This window comes from Anneissia japonica, unplaced genomic scaffold (assembly GCF_011630105.1).
Source record: "Anneissia japonica isolate Jap-2015-1 unplaced genomic scaffold, ASM1163010v1 scaffold496_len188431_cov159, whole genome shotgun sequence".
Classification (NCBI taxonomy): domain Eukaryota; kingdom Metazoa; phylum Echinodermata; class Crinoidea; order Comatulida; family Comatulidae; genus Anneissia; species Anneissia japonica.
The window spans coordinates 20,795-35,465 of NW_022710991.1; the positions used below are offsets into that span (position 1 = coordinate 20,795).

Here is a 14,671-nt window from a genome sequence, read left to right on the forward strand (position 1 = left end):
CGATAATTTAAAGTATGGAACTGTTTTTCAATAAGAAAAACGTACACTTGACTTCATGGGAGTCTCCTCTTCCACTCGCTGTCCACGACAGACTTGTTTGTACTTCTGTATTATTTTTTTTTTTTAATTAGCCTAGGCCTAGCTTATTTTTCATTTACAATTATTTTACCTCATTTAAAATGTCAAAAAACGATGTCCTCAATGGCAATACACACATGTGAAAAGATTGTTCATCAAATAATATTTTGTANNNNGAGCAACAGTGAGTAAAAAACGGAGTAAATACGGTCTAGCATGACTAGCCTTAATTCGGCAAGGTAGTGATTTCTATACTTCCATTTAGTATTGGATCGCTTTGCAGGTTGTTCTGCTTCAAATTACAAACAATAAACAACGTGATCTGTAGAAATCGTAATAATTTGTACATGATTTGTCATCAGTATTATTTAAAAGAAGAAAATTCCTACTACCAGAAGAATAATATCAGATCAAAATTCTCCGAATTGGAAAGTTAACCAGTATAACTACTGTCTGCTCTCCTCCTCTATAGGGGAAAATGTAGGCCGTACGTAAGCCTAAATGACATACTGAATGCCCACTTCTAGGTTACCCACCCAGCTAGCGAACTAAACACAGTTTTAAAACATGATCGATTTAATAATAAGGTAGGATATAACAAAACAATAAAGTTCTAACATTGTTTATTTAGTAAATTGCAACATTGCTTACGTGTTGAAAGCTGGTAAACTATATTTCAATATTGTTTACGCATTGATTATCAGCCCGACGATCCAGCCTAATGATTATCAGCTCGACGATCCAGCCTACGATCATTGCAAAGCTAATTAAAATAACAATGACCTTCGTAGTGGTTCGTAGCTACGTTCCAAACGGTACCTACGAGCAGGCTACGAGAGGTTACGCGCAGATACGAAGCGATATTTCCTGTCTGTACTGTATGTTGTACGTACCTATTTTTTTTGTGTCGAAGTCTATTATCAATAAAAATTTACACAAATCAACTTAATGTCGTAATTTATAATAAGTGTCAGTGTTATTTTTTGTTCGATCGCCATAATCTGCTTCGCTTCAACGTGGTTGCATGCTTGATTGGTTTTCGATGCCGCTGGCATATCCTTAGTGGGTCACTGAATGCTAAAAATAGGTGCTAACTTATGCAGCGCCCCCTAAACTGCGTCAGCCAATAGTAAACAGTCAGAGGTGACAGTCAAAATGCGCAATTGTTTTTATGAAATCGATAGCTGTATGTTGCGACCGCTTGGTTTGCCTTGCGTGAGAATGAATGCAAAATGTGAGAAAAGGATACGTTCCTTAATAAAGAAAACACACTCATGAACTTTTTTTTTATCAGTATATTAAACAAATGAAATGTAGGCTTATTGCAATTAATTAATTAATGCGCTATCGGCGTGTCACACGATCAACACTAACGATCGTACACGTGGTGTTGTTCTGTGATTGATAGTTGTTATTTGGAGTCAGTCGATGTGTCTCGCGATGATTTATTTAACATATTTCGTCAATAAATCATCGTTTCAAACTGGCCGTCCGGTTTTCAGAAGGTAATTTTATGGTTCCGGACTTAAGAATTTGGCCGGAATTCGGAATTGGGAGATCCGGTTTTCAGAAAGTATTTTAATACAGTAAGAATAGGAATGATTTTGGGACTTTAAAAATAGGTATGACAACAGCCGAGTGCTTACTGTTGGAAATGAGGTTATATTATTGAAAATTGCTCTTTTTCAATTTTATTTTTCTTACCATTATTCTTAACTGTTTTCAATAAAATTTATATCAAAAGAAAGATAAATGTCTCCTTTCTCATTTAATGTTGTTATTTTACTTGTATCACGTACCATTCATTCCTTACGACCGCCGAAGCACGGCACACTTTTTGCGTCGGCCCATCGCTGCAGGGATTTTCAGAGGGCCTAGTTATTTTAAACACGCCAGCGGCTTTCCCGGTCAAGAGTTCATGTACAAAACTGACGTCATTTGATAGCTGTTGTTGTAATCTTCAAAACCGTATAAAAATCTTTGTTCGTACTGGGCTAGAAATCGGTATAAAATGCGTTTCTAAAGTTTACGTCTAAATTTTAAACAGTTATAATCAAAATTAATAAAAGATTTTTACATCCTAGTATAGGTAATTTTATAAACATCAATTTAATACATAAATCGAAAATATAACCCCTCTCGGGAAGTGCGCAAACGTGATTTAACAAGCAGGAAGTTCATGACCTGAGTGGTGAGGCATCAGCTGCGACACAGCTCGCCGCCAGTGAGCCATGTGATCGCGGGAGCGATCTAGTGTTAGTAGGTGCAATTCTAAGGCTCAATTCCAGGTAATAACTATTTAAATCACCAGTATATAAAGCAGTATCTAGGCTAAGTTGTTTGATTAACAGTTTAATGAATTAATTAACTCGAACAATGTGTATTTAGCCTAGGCCTTAGACGATGTATTATTAACTACTCAAAAGGTAGGGTACCCGTTTTATTATAATGGAACGACCGTTAAGCTATGGCGAATTAAGTACTGTATTGAAAAATGGAGTGGTAGGGGATTAGGTGAGATAAGATGTTGGTATTCTTGATTTTCATTTAAATGATGATAATAATGTTCATTATTGTTCATAAAGGTAATAATGCACCAAAATTTAAATAAGTGAGAAAATTTCAATTTTGGATGTTGGGACAATGGTCATTTTTGCTCATTTTTGTATTTTCATTTCCCCATACCTCAAAATTTAAGAGTCTGTGCTAACTGAAAAAAATTAACTGTAATGCCTGTAACTAGTGCTTGAAGAAAATACAGAAGAAACAGTGTGTAACTTGTTACTTTTGGTGTACGTGGGTCACAAACATGGCTGAAACGCTTATTTTGACGCCAATGCTGTCTGTATAGTTGTACATAATGTGATTTTCAAGATGGTAATTTTTCAAAATGGTTGATATTTAACGGGTGTGTGAATGATATGTGACAATAAATATAAAATATAACACATTTAACCCAATTTGTAGTACAAATTCTCATTTATTTAGTTTATGTGATGTGTCAAAGTATAAGAAAATTGATATTATAAGAAATTACGCAAAAGTCCCTCATCTCAGTAAAATACAAAATTGTTCATAAAATGAAAAGTATTCAGCCGATTTGCTTCAAATAAAAAGTATTTTATTTCTTTTTTTTTTGTCTCTTTATGAATAAAATAGAATTAGACATATCTAGACATAAGAAAAAAATCACTTGTGAAACCTATTAAAAAACGACCGGTTTTGCGTGAAATCCGGTTTTCTGGGTGGTCGGTATTGGGAGAGTTGACTGTATAATTTTTGAGATTTTGAAACAAGCCTAATTACCAAGTATCGCTGTACAATCAAGGATTTTTATCTGTAAACGCCCCAACATGAACGCCCTTCATTGAATAACAACTGATTAAAAGCAGGTATATCATTAAAAAAAATCTCAATACAAGTTGTTAAATTGTACGAGTGTTCTTGGTTTGGCCTACTTTAAAGCAACAGACACTACCTAGGATAGTTAAATTGTGGTTACCGTAAATGCATGATTAGATAATATTAATACTGAAATGTGTGCCCCCAACCAGCTTAGGCTAATTTTAGCCTTGCTAGCTTAAGAGCCATCACCGAGGGGTCTTATTTTTAAATGTTTTTTGGGGGAGTGGGGGGGTGGGAAGAGGGAGATTTGATCAGGTTTCTCAAATTTTGTAAGTAAGACTTAAATTGCCATGCCAATGCACAGTTGAAATTACAAAATGCTTACAATATTTTGGTAAAAATTTGATTGTCTCTTATGAATACTGTAAAAATATTTATTTCTTACTTTACTAGGCTAGAAAGTCCCTTTTGATGGAGTTGAGGAATCTAATTCTGTTATTTCTTCTTTATGCTGCCAGTTGTATTGCGTTCCATGTCATTTCAATTTTGTTTGGTGCTTACATATTTGAGTGAGTATTTCAACAAATAGCTATTTTTTTAACTAACCATTCGTACAGATTCAACTATTGGGGGCGCTAAATCGTGACGTTCACTTCCGGTATGTGTGGCAAAACAATTAACGAAAGCGCGCGTACGGCATTTCGACAGGCTAGGCTCGCTTTTGGGTATCAACAATGGATGCGGTAGCAAAAGGAACAAAAAGAAAATCTACAGCAGAAAACAATGCAGCAAAAAGGAAGCGAAATTGGACGCATGCTGAAACGCACGGTTTGATCGCGATTTGGGGAGAAAAAGAACACCAGCAAGGGTTTTATTCCAGGTCACAGCTCATGCGTAATTGCCTGACAGCCTGAGGAAGTTTACCCGACTCGCGCTGTTCGCATTGGACTTTCCTGCTAGGTAAAACTAGCCTGGTCAGTTTTCCTGGGCAAGCGGGACTCGGTTAAATTAACCGCGCGGCTTGGGTAAGTTTCCTGTCAGGTAAACTTCCTGTGCTGTTCGCACTGGACTAATTATGGTAAAACTAGCCAACGTGTTGGTTAGTTTTACCAAAAAAAGTCCAGTGCGATTGTGGCTTAAGAGTGATTGTATTTATCCTACAATATGATTAATGATGATCAGGCCTAGAAAAAAACAACTTTTGACAGACTTTTCCTTTTTAAAAGGTAATGTGCTATAGCCCAACAGTGGTTTTCTGGAGCAAAAATCAATATTTTATTCCTCTGTTGGAAACTTGATTGATGCATCTAAACCCAAATCAGTTTAATAACATGAAATAAGTTATGCTTGGTTAAATATGTGCCATAATCAACCCCACAGTGTGACCTGTACAATTTTGTTATGTTCATTACATTGTACTTAGCTTGGCTAATTTAGAACTTATTAGTATTTAAGTCCAGGCTCAGGAGGAAAATTAAATTTTTTATATTTTGTACAACTGATTTTACTAAGACACAAGAAGCATTTTTGACGAAAAGCTCAGAAGCTGTTAATGAGATAGATTTTTAAATAAATTTAAACTGGGGAAAAGGGGACGTAACCACTCTTTTTTCTGCTTTTCCTCCCAGTTTCTAAACATTCAAAAATCTGTATTTCATTAAACCGCTTCCGAGTTTTTCGTCAAATATGTTTTTTGTGTATTAGAAAACTCAGTTCTACAACAATTTTTATCCTCCGAAGCGTGGCTTTAATAATGATTAATTATAGAATAATAATTAGTGTTATGGTTGTACTGTAATAGAACCCTAAAAAAGCGATGTATGTAGGCCATCTTAATGAACACAATCAAGAGTATTGGCCCTTATGTAAAAATGTCCTTCATCCAGTGTTAGAAAAGGAAAAGATATTTTATTGAAAATGTATTATTTTTGCTGCAGAAATTTTGAAGAAACTTTTCTATTCTCGGTGCTAGTTTCAACCCTGGTTTCATTACCTTGTTTATTGGTGAATGAACTTGACTATGAAGCCTGGAATCGGTTCATTTCAGGATGGTAAGTAGGCAAGTTAGTATCAGGCTTTTCCATTATGGAGGGCATACTTGGTTAATGCTATGTATCAGAAATATTAATATATACTATTAAACAAGGTCTCGTAAACTTGGAAGCTCCAATGAGGGCAGTATAATAGAGGCAGTAGAGAATATTGGCCCTAACGCCCGCCCATACAAAAAGATCTATTATAAAAAATAATCAATCAAGAAGCTGGTATACTAGAGCTGTTCATAGGAGCTAAAAAGATGTATTAAGCAATCAGCCAAGTGTTTCTAGAGCTTTTAATCGGAGCTAATAATAATTATAAAAATAATTGGCCCAAACGGCCGCCCATACAAAAAAGATATATTACAATAGATCTATTAAGCAAGCAGCACAAAAAGGTCTGTTAATCTATCAGCCGGGTATTCCTAGAGCTCCTCATTGGAGCTAATAAAAAACATTCTTTTCAGCGGAAACTAAATTTTGCTATACTCCATCTTATTATTGTTCTCCTTGTAAGCCACATAAAAAGAATGTAATATTATTTGGGTAATATTGTGTTTCAAATTCACCCTTTTATAATGTGAATCACTACGATAAAAAGTTTATACAACATTTTATCGGGAATATCTTGAAACAGCACCACCAATGTCTGAAGACTCATAAACTTTTTTCACAGGGAGACATCCAACAGAGCAGCAGTACCAAAACAACCAAGAACAATGCTGGTTTTATGTGTCCCTATTTTCTTATTTTTTTGTTTTGGTATTTTTTTTCAAAGACTAAAGCTCCAACAGAAAAAAAAGCTGTGTAAATATTTGTAACAAAGCGAAATGCTTCTGGATGTCCCCCAGTGGTAGTTGCCAGGTTCATAGAAATTTTCATTTCAAGGTGTATCTTAATTTTGATGGGCCTCTAACCATTGTTTTTAGGGTGAAATTGAGTAAATTATTCTACAGTATAGTAAATTTCTTTCAGTGAATGTTCTTCATTTTGGATAATTGGTTAAACTGTCTTTATCAGAGACTCATGTTATCTAAAATTGGTATTGAGAATGCATTTGCCTTCACTTAGGGTTATGTTTTATTTTTTTCTCTAGTCATTGCCTTGTCAGCCTTTCCACTTCCACTAAAAGAATGTAAGAAAGCAGAAAATTTGAGTGGAGCTGTAGCTCGGTTAATAAAGATGCTTGATTTCTAATGCTACTGTATGGTCCTGCGTTCAAACCCTGTCCCAAAGCCTATATAGGGTTTATAAAGTAACTTTCCATCTTGTAAGTGGCGAATGTGATGTGGGAAAAAAACTGAGAATAAATATTAAATTCTTTCAGTTGTTTGCCTGGAGTTGAAAGCTATGTTATGACTGTAGCATGTTGCAGTTTATTAGGAGCATGGGTAGGAGCCGTACCAATACCACTTGACTGGGATAGGCCATGGCAGGTAAGTTTTGACCAGCTACTTGTAAGTACAGGTAGGGTTGAAATACTAAATTCTAATATTGTACGTCTCTAACATAACGATACAGGTATAAGCTACACTACCAAACTCTCATGTATAACCCTCCCCTTTGGGACCAGTGGAGGCACCAGCGAGGCCCTTCCGACGTGTGATAAGGAGACCCTGCTAGCAGTTAATATTTGTTGGTACCACCTCTCTTTAATTGCTAAACATAACCACCCACTCTGAAGACTATACCCAGTAAGGTTCCCTGCAACAACAAATAACGTTGCTCTTGTTCCAAGGTCAAACCTACCTTCCATTTCCCAACAATGAATATGAACTGAAATGTTAAATGTATGCTAAAAAATGCTACATCCTCAACTGATTTCTCACTTGACCTGAAATTTGTCGTAACATATTACTTTTATAATTTTGTTTTGTAACAGGTATGGCCTATATCTTGCTCAATTGGGGTGGTGATTGGACATGGAACAGGGCTCCTTCTCTGTACCGCCCACGCTGGCTTCAATGTTCTTCAACAATTTAGACGAGGAAAGTCAAAACTGTTCTAGGATTCTAAGGTGCAGCTATTTAAATACAGTAGAACCCCATCCTTTGGGACACCCGTAATATTGGGGACAATTTTTCAGCCATTAAATGAGGGAAAGTATATCGCACTATGACTAACCGCTATTCAGGATGCACCACTACTAAGGGGAGAGTTTTTTGTTCTGAAAGGTGTCCACTTGATAGTGGTTCTACTGTAACTTTTAATGAATACACACACCTATTACAAATGTGGTAAAGCTTTTTAAATCTTGTATGGAAACATCATATTTATAACTTTCTGTAAGAAGGTGAGAAAAAAAATTATCTGAAATTTCAGTTTTATATGGCAATGGTGTGCTAACAATATTAAATGATTACTTTTGCTTGGTGGTACGTTTGCATAACAAGGTGTAGAAAGTCTTACCAAATTTGGATACATAATTTTTTACTAAGGGGTAGATAACACAAACCATGACATAGATGTATACAATTAATTTATTAATAAAAAATAATGTGTACAAGCATAAATTAAAATCATAACCACCCAGACATTTCCAATTACAATTATTATTTTAGTGAAAATGTTAAGCTTTTTTTTTTGGGTGTGGTGGGTGGGGGGAAGGGTTTTGGAATAAAAGTTATACAAAAAGGTGTGAAATACACATGAATAATCATTTTTAGTAAATATTTTATCTTTATGAAAACTCACCAATCTCAACATTAGGAAATAGATGGCTGTACTTGCAATATTTTAAAAATCCTGGATGTTAATAATAATAATAATAATAGAGCAAAATAATTACACACACTCACTTTTTTAGAAGCTTAGAGCTAAAACGATTGTAAATAAAATGCACACACAATAAACTGAATGTATCCACACACTCCTGCAACCAGTGTTAAGGTGAACATATGTGGTGCATTGCTAGGCTATCAAATATTTCATATTATGTTTGTTTATGCATTTTAAATGTCATTGAATATAATAACACCAGTATATACTTATAATTCATCAAACTAACCAATGTTATGATCATGTGGATCAAAGGTGTAGATGAATTTATGACAACAGTTCTTGGAACATCGATAACTGCGCCACTTAACAGCCTATGTTAAACTCATAGTCTTGAGTATCCAGATTGAAGCATTTCTTCATCTTTTCTCTAGTAGAGATCTAGAGTTTTATACTTCTATCAGGGTACTCGGTAATAGGGTGATTTTGCAACTTTATGTAAATGAAAATGACCACGTCGTTTTCATTATTGCAACAGACTATTTGAGTACATACATCTCTCTCTACTCATGAACCTTTAAAAGCACTTTGAATCTATCTTTTGCCCCTTTTGTTGTTATTTTAACACCTTTTATTATTGTTCGTTCGTTGAACTATCGCCTCCCACTTTACATCTCTTCCTGCTTATGTGCCTTTAAAAGCACTTTAAATCTGTCTTTTGCTCCTGTAGTTGTTATTTTAACACGTTTCATATCAAATAACAATAAATTCTTGTTTCCCATCCCGTGGTCTTTGAAAACTTGCTGTTTCTTAAGGGAAGCTTCTACCCAAAATTCAAAATTTTGTTATTATTAACTCTACAAATTCCAAACTTGGTGAGAATATAAGGTAGGGTTAATCATTTCCTAAAATATAAAACTTGGGTCAAAGTTCACCTAATTACAGTAGCATTATTATGGCCAATTTGGCTGGAAAAAGTAGGGTGAAGATTTGATGCTCTAACTCCTCCATCTGTTTATTGTTTCACATAATTTCACTTTATATACATAGTGTGATGATGTAGAATCATAGTGTCACGCTGATTGGTGTGTGACTTGATGAGAGGGTGTAGAGACGATTACGATACAAGAAATATCTTGACAAGCATATATATTGTGTGTCTGTATGGCCAGATTTTATTCACATATACTCTGCTGTCTGTGCCTCTATATAAAATTCCCTCTTTTATGCTTCGAGCTCGAGTGCATCTGCTCTCATCTAATACCCGATTCACACGTGAAGTTAAATTTAACAAAAAGTAACAAATTGTAACCGAGCGATCTCCCGAGTTATTCCTACCGAGATAAAAAGCATTCACACGCGTCTGTAAGGTAATGCCAAGGTTGTGTAAAATTTATTCAGTGTTTATTCAATGAACCATTTTTTCCCCTATTGAGATAGGTCTAGCCCAAGGAGGTATTGGTCTAGCCTAAGGCCTTTGAGAACCCCTGTCACAGATGGACTGTTGAACTCACCATCACAGTAAACATTCGAAGCAATCAATACCCTTAACAACTGCTGTACTACTACTACTAAACTAGGCATAGCTTCCAATGTTTCTGTCAACTCTTGTAATACTAGTAATAGTTACAAGGATATTACACGGAGGTACTTTCACACGTGCCGTAAAATGTTACTTTTGGTTACATTTTGTTACATTTGGTAAGATTTTTGTACGTGTGAATCGGGTATAAATCTCAGCTCATTCTCCCTATCCTCTCAGAATATTCCCTAATATCTACGATACCAGGGTAACTAATCTAGGTTAAGTACGAGCCATTAATTACAGTAAAGAGGTGGGACATGGACTGGAATGTTAATGTCCATCTGAGAGTAACTGATATGGGAAAACTGACCAAGTTCAGGTATTCAACCTTGGTGAGTTCATGAGGTGATTTGAAAGTTCAGGACAGGGCCTTCAAGCACCTGTTACATGTGACTAGAGATAATTACACATAAATACATTTTTTTAAATAATACATATGAATTTTATTGAAACCGAATATTTTTTTTTGCCAAAAAACATGTTTTTTTTTCTCAAAAATTTAAAAAGTTGAGCCATATTTAAAAATAAAGGCCATGTCACTATGATTTTATACATCTAAAGAATACTGTGTGAAAATTTTATTCAATTCGGTAAATTTTCAGTGAACTTGAGAAAGTTAAAAAATATTGCGAAATGAGATATTTGAATTCAAAGTCCAAGTGTCTTATTGTTATCTATTTTCGATGTGTTTACAGTTCCTAATCCAATAGTTCGTCAATTACTGGTCCGTATTGATCAATAAAGCGCTGATCATTTGCTGCATTTGATACTTTCTTTGCTTTTCTGTTGCGCTTTGACAAATTCAATTACGCCCTTAGAGGCATTTGATAAGCGTTGCTTATCTTTTGCAATGGTATGATCTAAAGCTACAGCGTTGTGGCTGAGACGGAGTTCATGCATTATATGCAGAACTCCAACAGCTCCTCTGTTGAAGCTCTGTACAGCCATACATACAGCAGTAAGGACAGTGTTCCTAGATACAAAGATTGTCTTTGGGCATTTATGCCATACAAGGCCATTGAAACTCTCGTTCGCGTTTTGTGTTATATTTCTGCAACACTTCTCTAGTGTAACTGGAACTGTCAATCTCTCAAAATCTTGCTTTAGAGCATCTGCAATTTCTTTAGAGATAGGTTTGTGGGATCTGGGGGAAGATGGAATTTCCCCTCGTGCTATTGCAGCCTGAAAAAAACACCACGACTCTTCACCTGGTGGACACAACTCATGATGTGGGCTATCATCTGTTTGGAAAAATTGTTTGGACTCTTTTTTCTCCTCAAGTCACCCTTCCATCACGCTTGCAACATACAGTACACAAACTCGCTTGCGGTTAGCAAACTGGACTATTGAATGTCCTGGAATTGCATTATTCACTAATACCATATCAAATGGATGGTTGTCGATAGGAATAAATGCTGTTGGCTTATGTGATGTATAACCATCAACCAGTTGGACAAGAGCGAATCGAGTCTCACTTGGTTGGGGCCAGTGGGGACCGTCCAGGGCCCCCGGTGGGGGTCCACAGATATTTGATGAATTATGGCGAGTTTTTATTACTTTATTGATAGGCATCGAGTTACTATAATATGACTTCATGTAGGCTATGCTTTCTAATGTTGAAATCAGCTTCCAAAAACCAAAACATTTTAAATAAAGCAAGAAAAAAACAGTATGCAATGTAACCATCTAATTTATTTTCAAATCCTCATCCTTAAAGGGGAAGTGTGGGGATGAGACAAGTGGCCATATATTGTTTATTTAACCTTTCCTGAGTTTGGGAATTAAAAACTTAAAAAATTCAAAATGTTGAGATGTAACGATAATTAGAGAAACAAAACATGATGTGATGAGACGGGAAAATCAGTTGAAAACGAGGCTGATCACTTTTTTCAGTAGCTTGGTAGCATTTTCTAACCAACTCATTAATATTCAAGACCAGTCTGTCAATTTTGGCGAGCAGCTGATCGAAAAATCGTCCCGACGATCGAGCAACTAGCCTAGACAATACATAACAGTAGTGTGAAGTCGTGAGTTTTGTGATCGTTTACGTACGCAGTTACAGAGAGACGGGTTTAGTCAACGTCAATTCAATCATGGAGGAATAATTCAATTGAATTAATAAACGTATATCAGGCCGATGACTTGTTTGTTTATAATTAGGCCTATGCCTAGGATTAGCACAGTCAGTGTCTACCCAGCAGCAGTAGCGCACTCCTGACCAGGACACTGCTCCAGTCCCGCAGCAGGTGAGTTCGCACGCAGCCTTATCCAGCTGACGGTAAAGTTAGTAGGTTTCTACTACTAGCCTAGAATTGTCATGCCATGGCGACTTTGTCACATTAATTAATTTTTTTTCATAATAGGCCAGGCCCCTAGTAGGCCTACTAATAATACTATAAGGCCTATAGTTATAGGCCTGGTCCTATGAAAAACTGTCTAGGCCTAGGCCTAAATGTCTAAAAACTGCACTGTCTTAAAATAAAGGTGATGTGCTATAACACTACAGTATATCATCAGAGCCAACACCAATTCCTGTAACAATAAGATTATTATTGATATACTTTAGGCCTAGAAGCTAGGCTACACAACAATAACGCCCCATTAAATAATAACATGGTGCATGTGTTACTCCAAACCTAACTTTCAGCTGTTGTTGAAATGTGGAATTCAAATAAAATATATAACAGTATATATATTTTTTTGTAGGACAAGATATGTGATATGCCGAAAAATAACACCCTGGCCACATAGGTATTTGCCAGTCGCCATGATGAGACAAACATACCACAACATTTACCATGAGTACAACCACCCAACATTGGCATCTACGAAAGAAGGTGGTACAAAGCATACAAGCACCCAAGACGTTAGCAAGAAACACTCTGGTTGTTTGCTGAAACTTGTAATGAAAGCTACACACAATACAATAAATACTGTACCAGTTTTACTGTACCTGTTTCATTTGCAAAATATCTTTATTATTAAAAATATAGTGTAGTTTTATATAGCGCACAAATCCATCTAATGTAAGATGCTCAGGGCGCTTGAAATGTGGACTAGGAACTCGATCAATGACTTTCTTTGCCCCTAAGGGTCCCTTCGTGTCTGTGCAACCCGGTACAGTACAAGCAACTATCGTCGTCCACCACCAAAACGGTATAATCCCATTCAATAGTAATCCTTTTGAAGCAAATATGTGACCCAGATTTAGAAAACAAATTGTGAGGATTAATTTTGAAATATGTAATGTGCGAAGTTGATAGTACAGTATGAAAATGTGGCTCAATATACAGTATACAGGAACAACTATTTTAATGCATGGCTTTAATTGTACAGTCTTGTGTAAAGTTATTCTATGAAACTGCTTATTTTTTAATGCCTGGACTTATGCCTATGTCTGCATGCTGATCAATTTGGTATTGGAATTTAAGAGAAAGCTTCAATTTTTTTGCTGCACACCATTTTTTGTTTAGTATTTTAAAATATATAGTTGAACTTGCCTATGTCATATCCAAAATGCCATTGAGAAATTGTTCGACCCTAAAATTTGACTTGCACTTACGGTAATGGAAAACACAACAATTCGGCATGTATTATTAGTCGTCTTAGGCAAGTTTAATTGCACTGCTCTATTTATCATGTCTGATTGTCTTGTATTATTTACCATAGCCAAGATTTCTTCTTTCATGATGATATTCAATATCCATATTTTTGGTGCTTCACTTAGTTATTGTTGTACATACAGTAAATTCAAGACTACTGGTGTTACTAAATAAATATTTTGAAACACAATTTATCATCCTTGTACATGTCAAATAATTTATTACAAGTATATTTTCTCACAGTTAATATAGAATTGTTTTACTGTACACAGAATAAAGCAACATTGAAGCAGTCAGGTATTACAATATATATCACTGCATTTTACACACTATTTATTATCAAAATATTGAATATATATGGATTTATAGTTACTGTAGTTTATACCAATGTAAAGAATAGGGAAGAACAAGTTACATTTATATACTGTATTTGCTTAAAATTTTAAAATATGAAATGAGAGTATGGAAGATACAAAAAACATTGTACTGTACTTAACAACAAAATGTTCTTGAAATCAACTTTGCTGGCTTATCCGCATCAATAACAACAATTTCAATTACAGACTAGGTCTGGAAGGTTACACACAATTGACTGGTCCAGATATACAAAAGCTCTAGGCCTATGCTGACAAAATGTCCTTTCATAAATGATGAGATTGTCAAAAAAACAGAGCACAGTTGTCACATGAATTGTCAAGAATGAATCTATTACATAAGATCTGTTGCATTAATGAGGATGGACTTATCAGGTATCTTCCATAACAATTTATAAATAATTCTTCCAACACAAAGTTTATTTCATCATCTTCTATAGCATCAAAAAACCCAGGGCAGTCTTCAAAGCTTCTGGGAACTTGTCCCTAATCGCCCACACAGTGCAAGATGGGATGACCCTTCTGTCAGATTTCTTTAGCCTATTAAACACCTACCAAATGAAAGCCATCGATATCCAACATGTCGGTATTTCCTGTAAGAAGAGAAGTACAATAAAAGGTTTGAACAGACTAGTTAACAAAAATCAGACTGACACTTCTTACACCATTCAAAAACAATTAGTATTGATATTACAATATCTTTATAAGGAATTAATCATTCTGGCATTAATCATCAATGACAATTTTTGTTGAAAATACATATTAACCATCACTGTGAAAAGCCCATATTCAAATGCATTGTAAAGTGGTGTAACATAGCCGCGACCTAATTATTTTGAATAGAATTTATTACTTCATTAATATAATACTTTTTTGTAATATAAAAATAAAAATTAGTTTAAAAATTACAAATGAAGACAAAAAATAGACTAT

General features: G+C 35.2%; 1 protein-coding gene across 2 annotated transcripts in view; it reads left to right on the plus strand.

Moving 5' to 3' along the window:
- LOC117107207 (phosphatidylinositol-glycan biosynthesis class F protein-like) overlaps positions 1–14,671 on the plus strand; it is a 50,061-nt gene that overhangs the window by 18,301 nt on the left and 17,089 nt on the right. The window contains exons 2-5 of one of the 2 annotated variants that reach the window (XM_033248814.1): positions 3,877–3,992; positions 5,361–5,474; positions 6,787–6,895; positions 7,342–7,476. In XM_033248814.1, the coding sequence (XP_033104705.1) occupies positions 3,877–3,992; positions 5,361–5,474; positions 6,787–6,895; positions 7,342–7,467 (465 nt within the window). In that variant the 3' untranslated portion in view covers positions 7,468–7,476. Of the gene's footprint in view, positions 1–3,876; positions 3,993–5,360; positions 5,475–6,786; positions 6,896–7,341; positions 7,528–14,671 lie in introns of those variants that run through there. The other variant, XM_033248813.1, reaches the window with a different exon arrangement.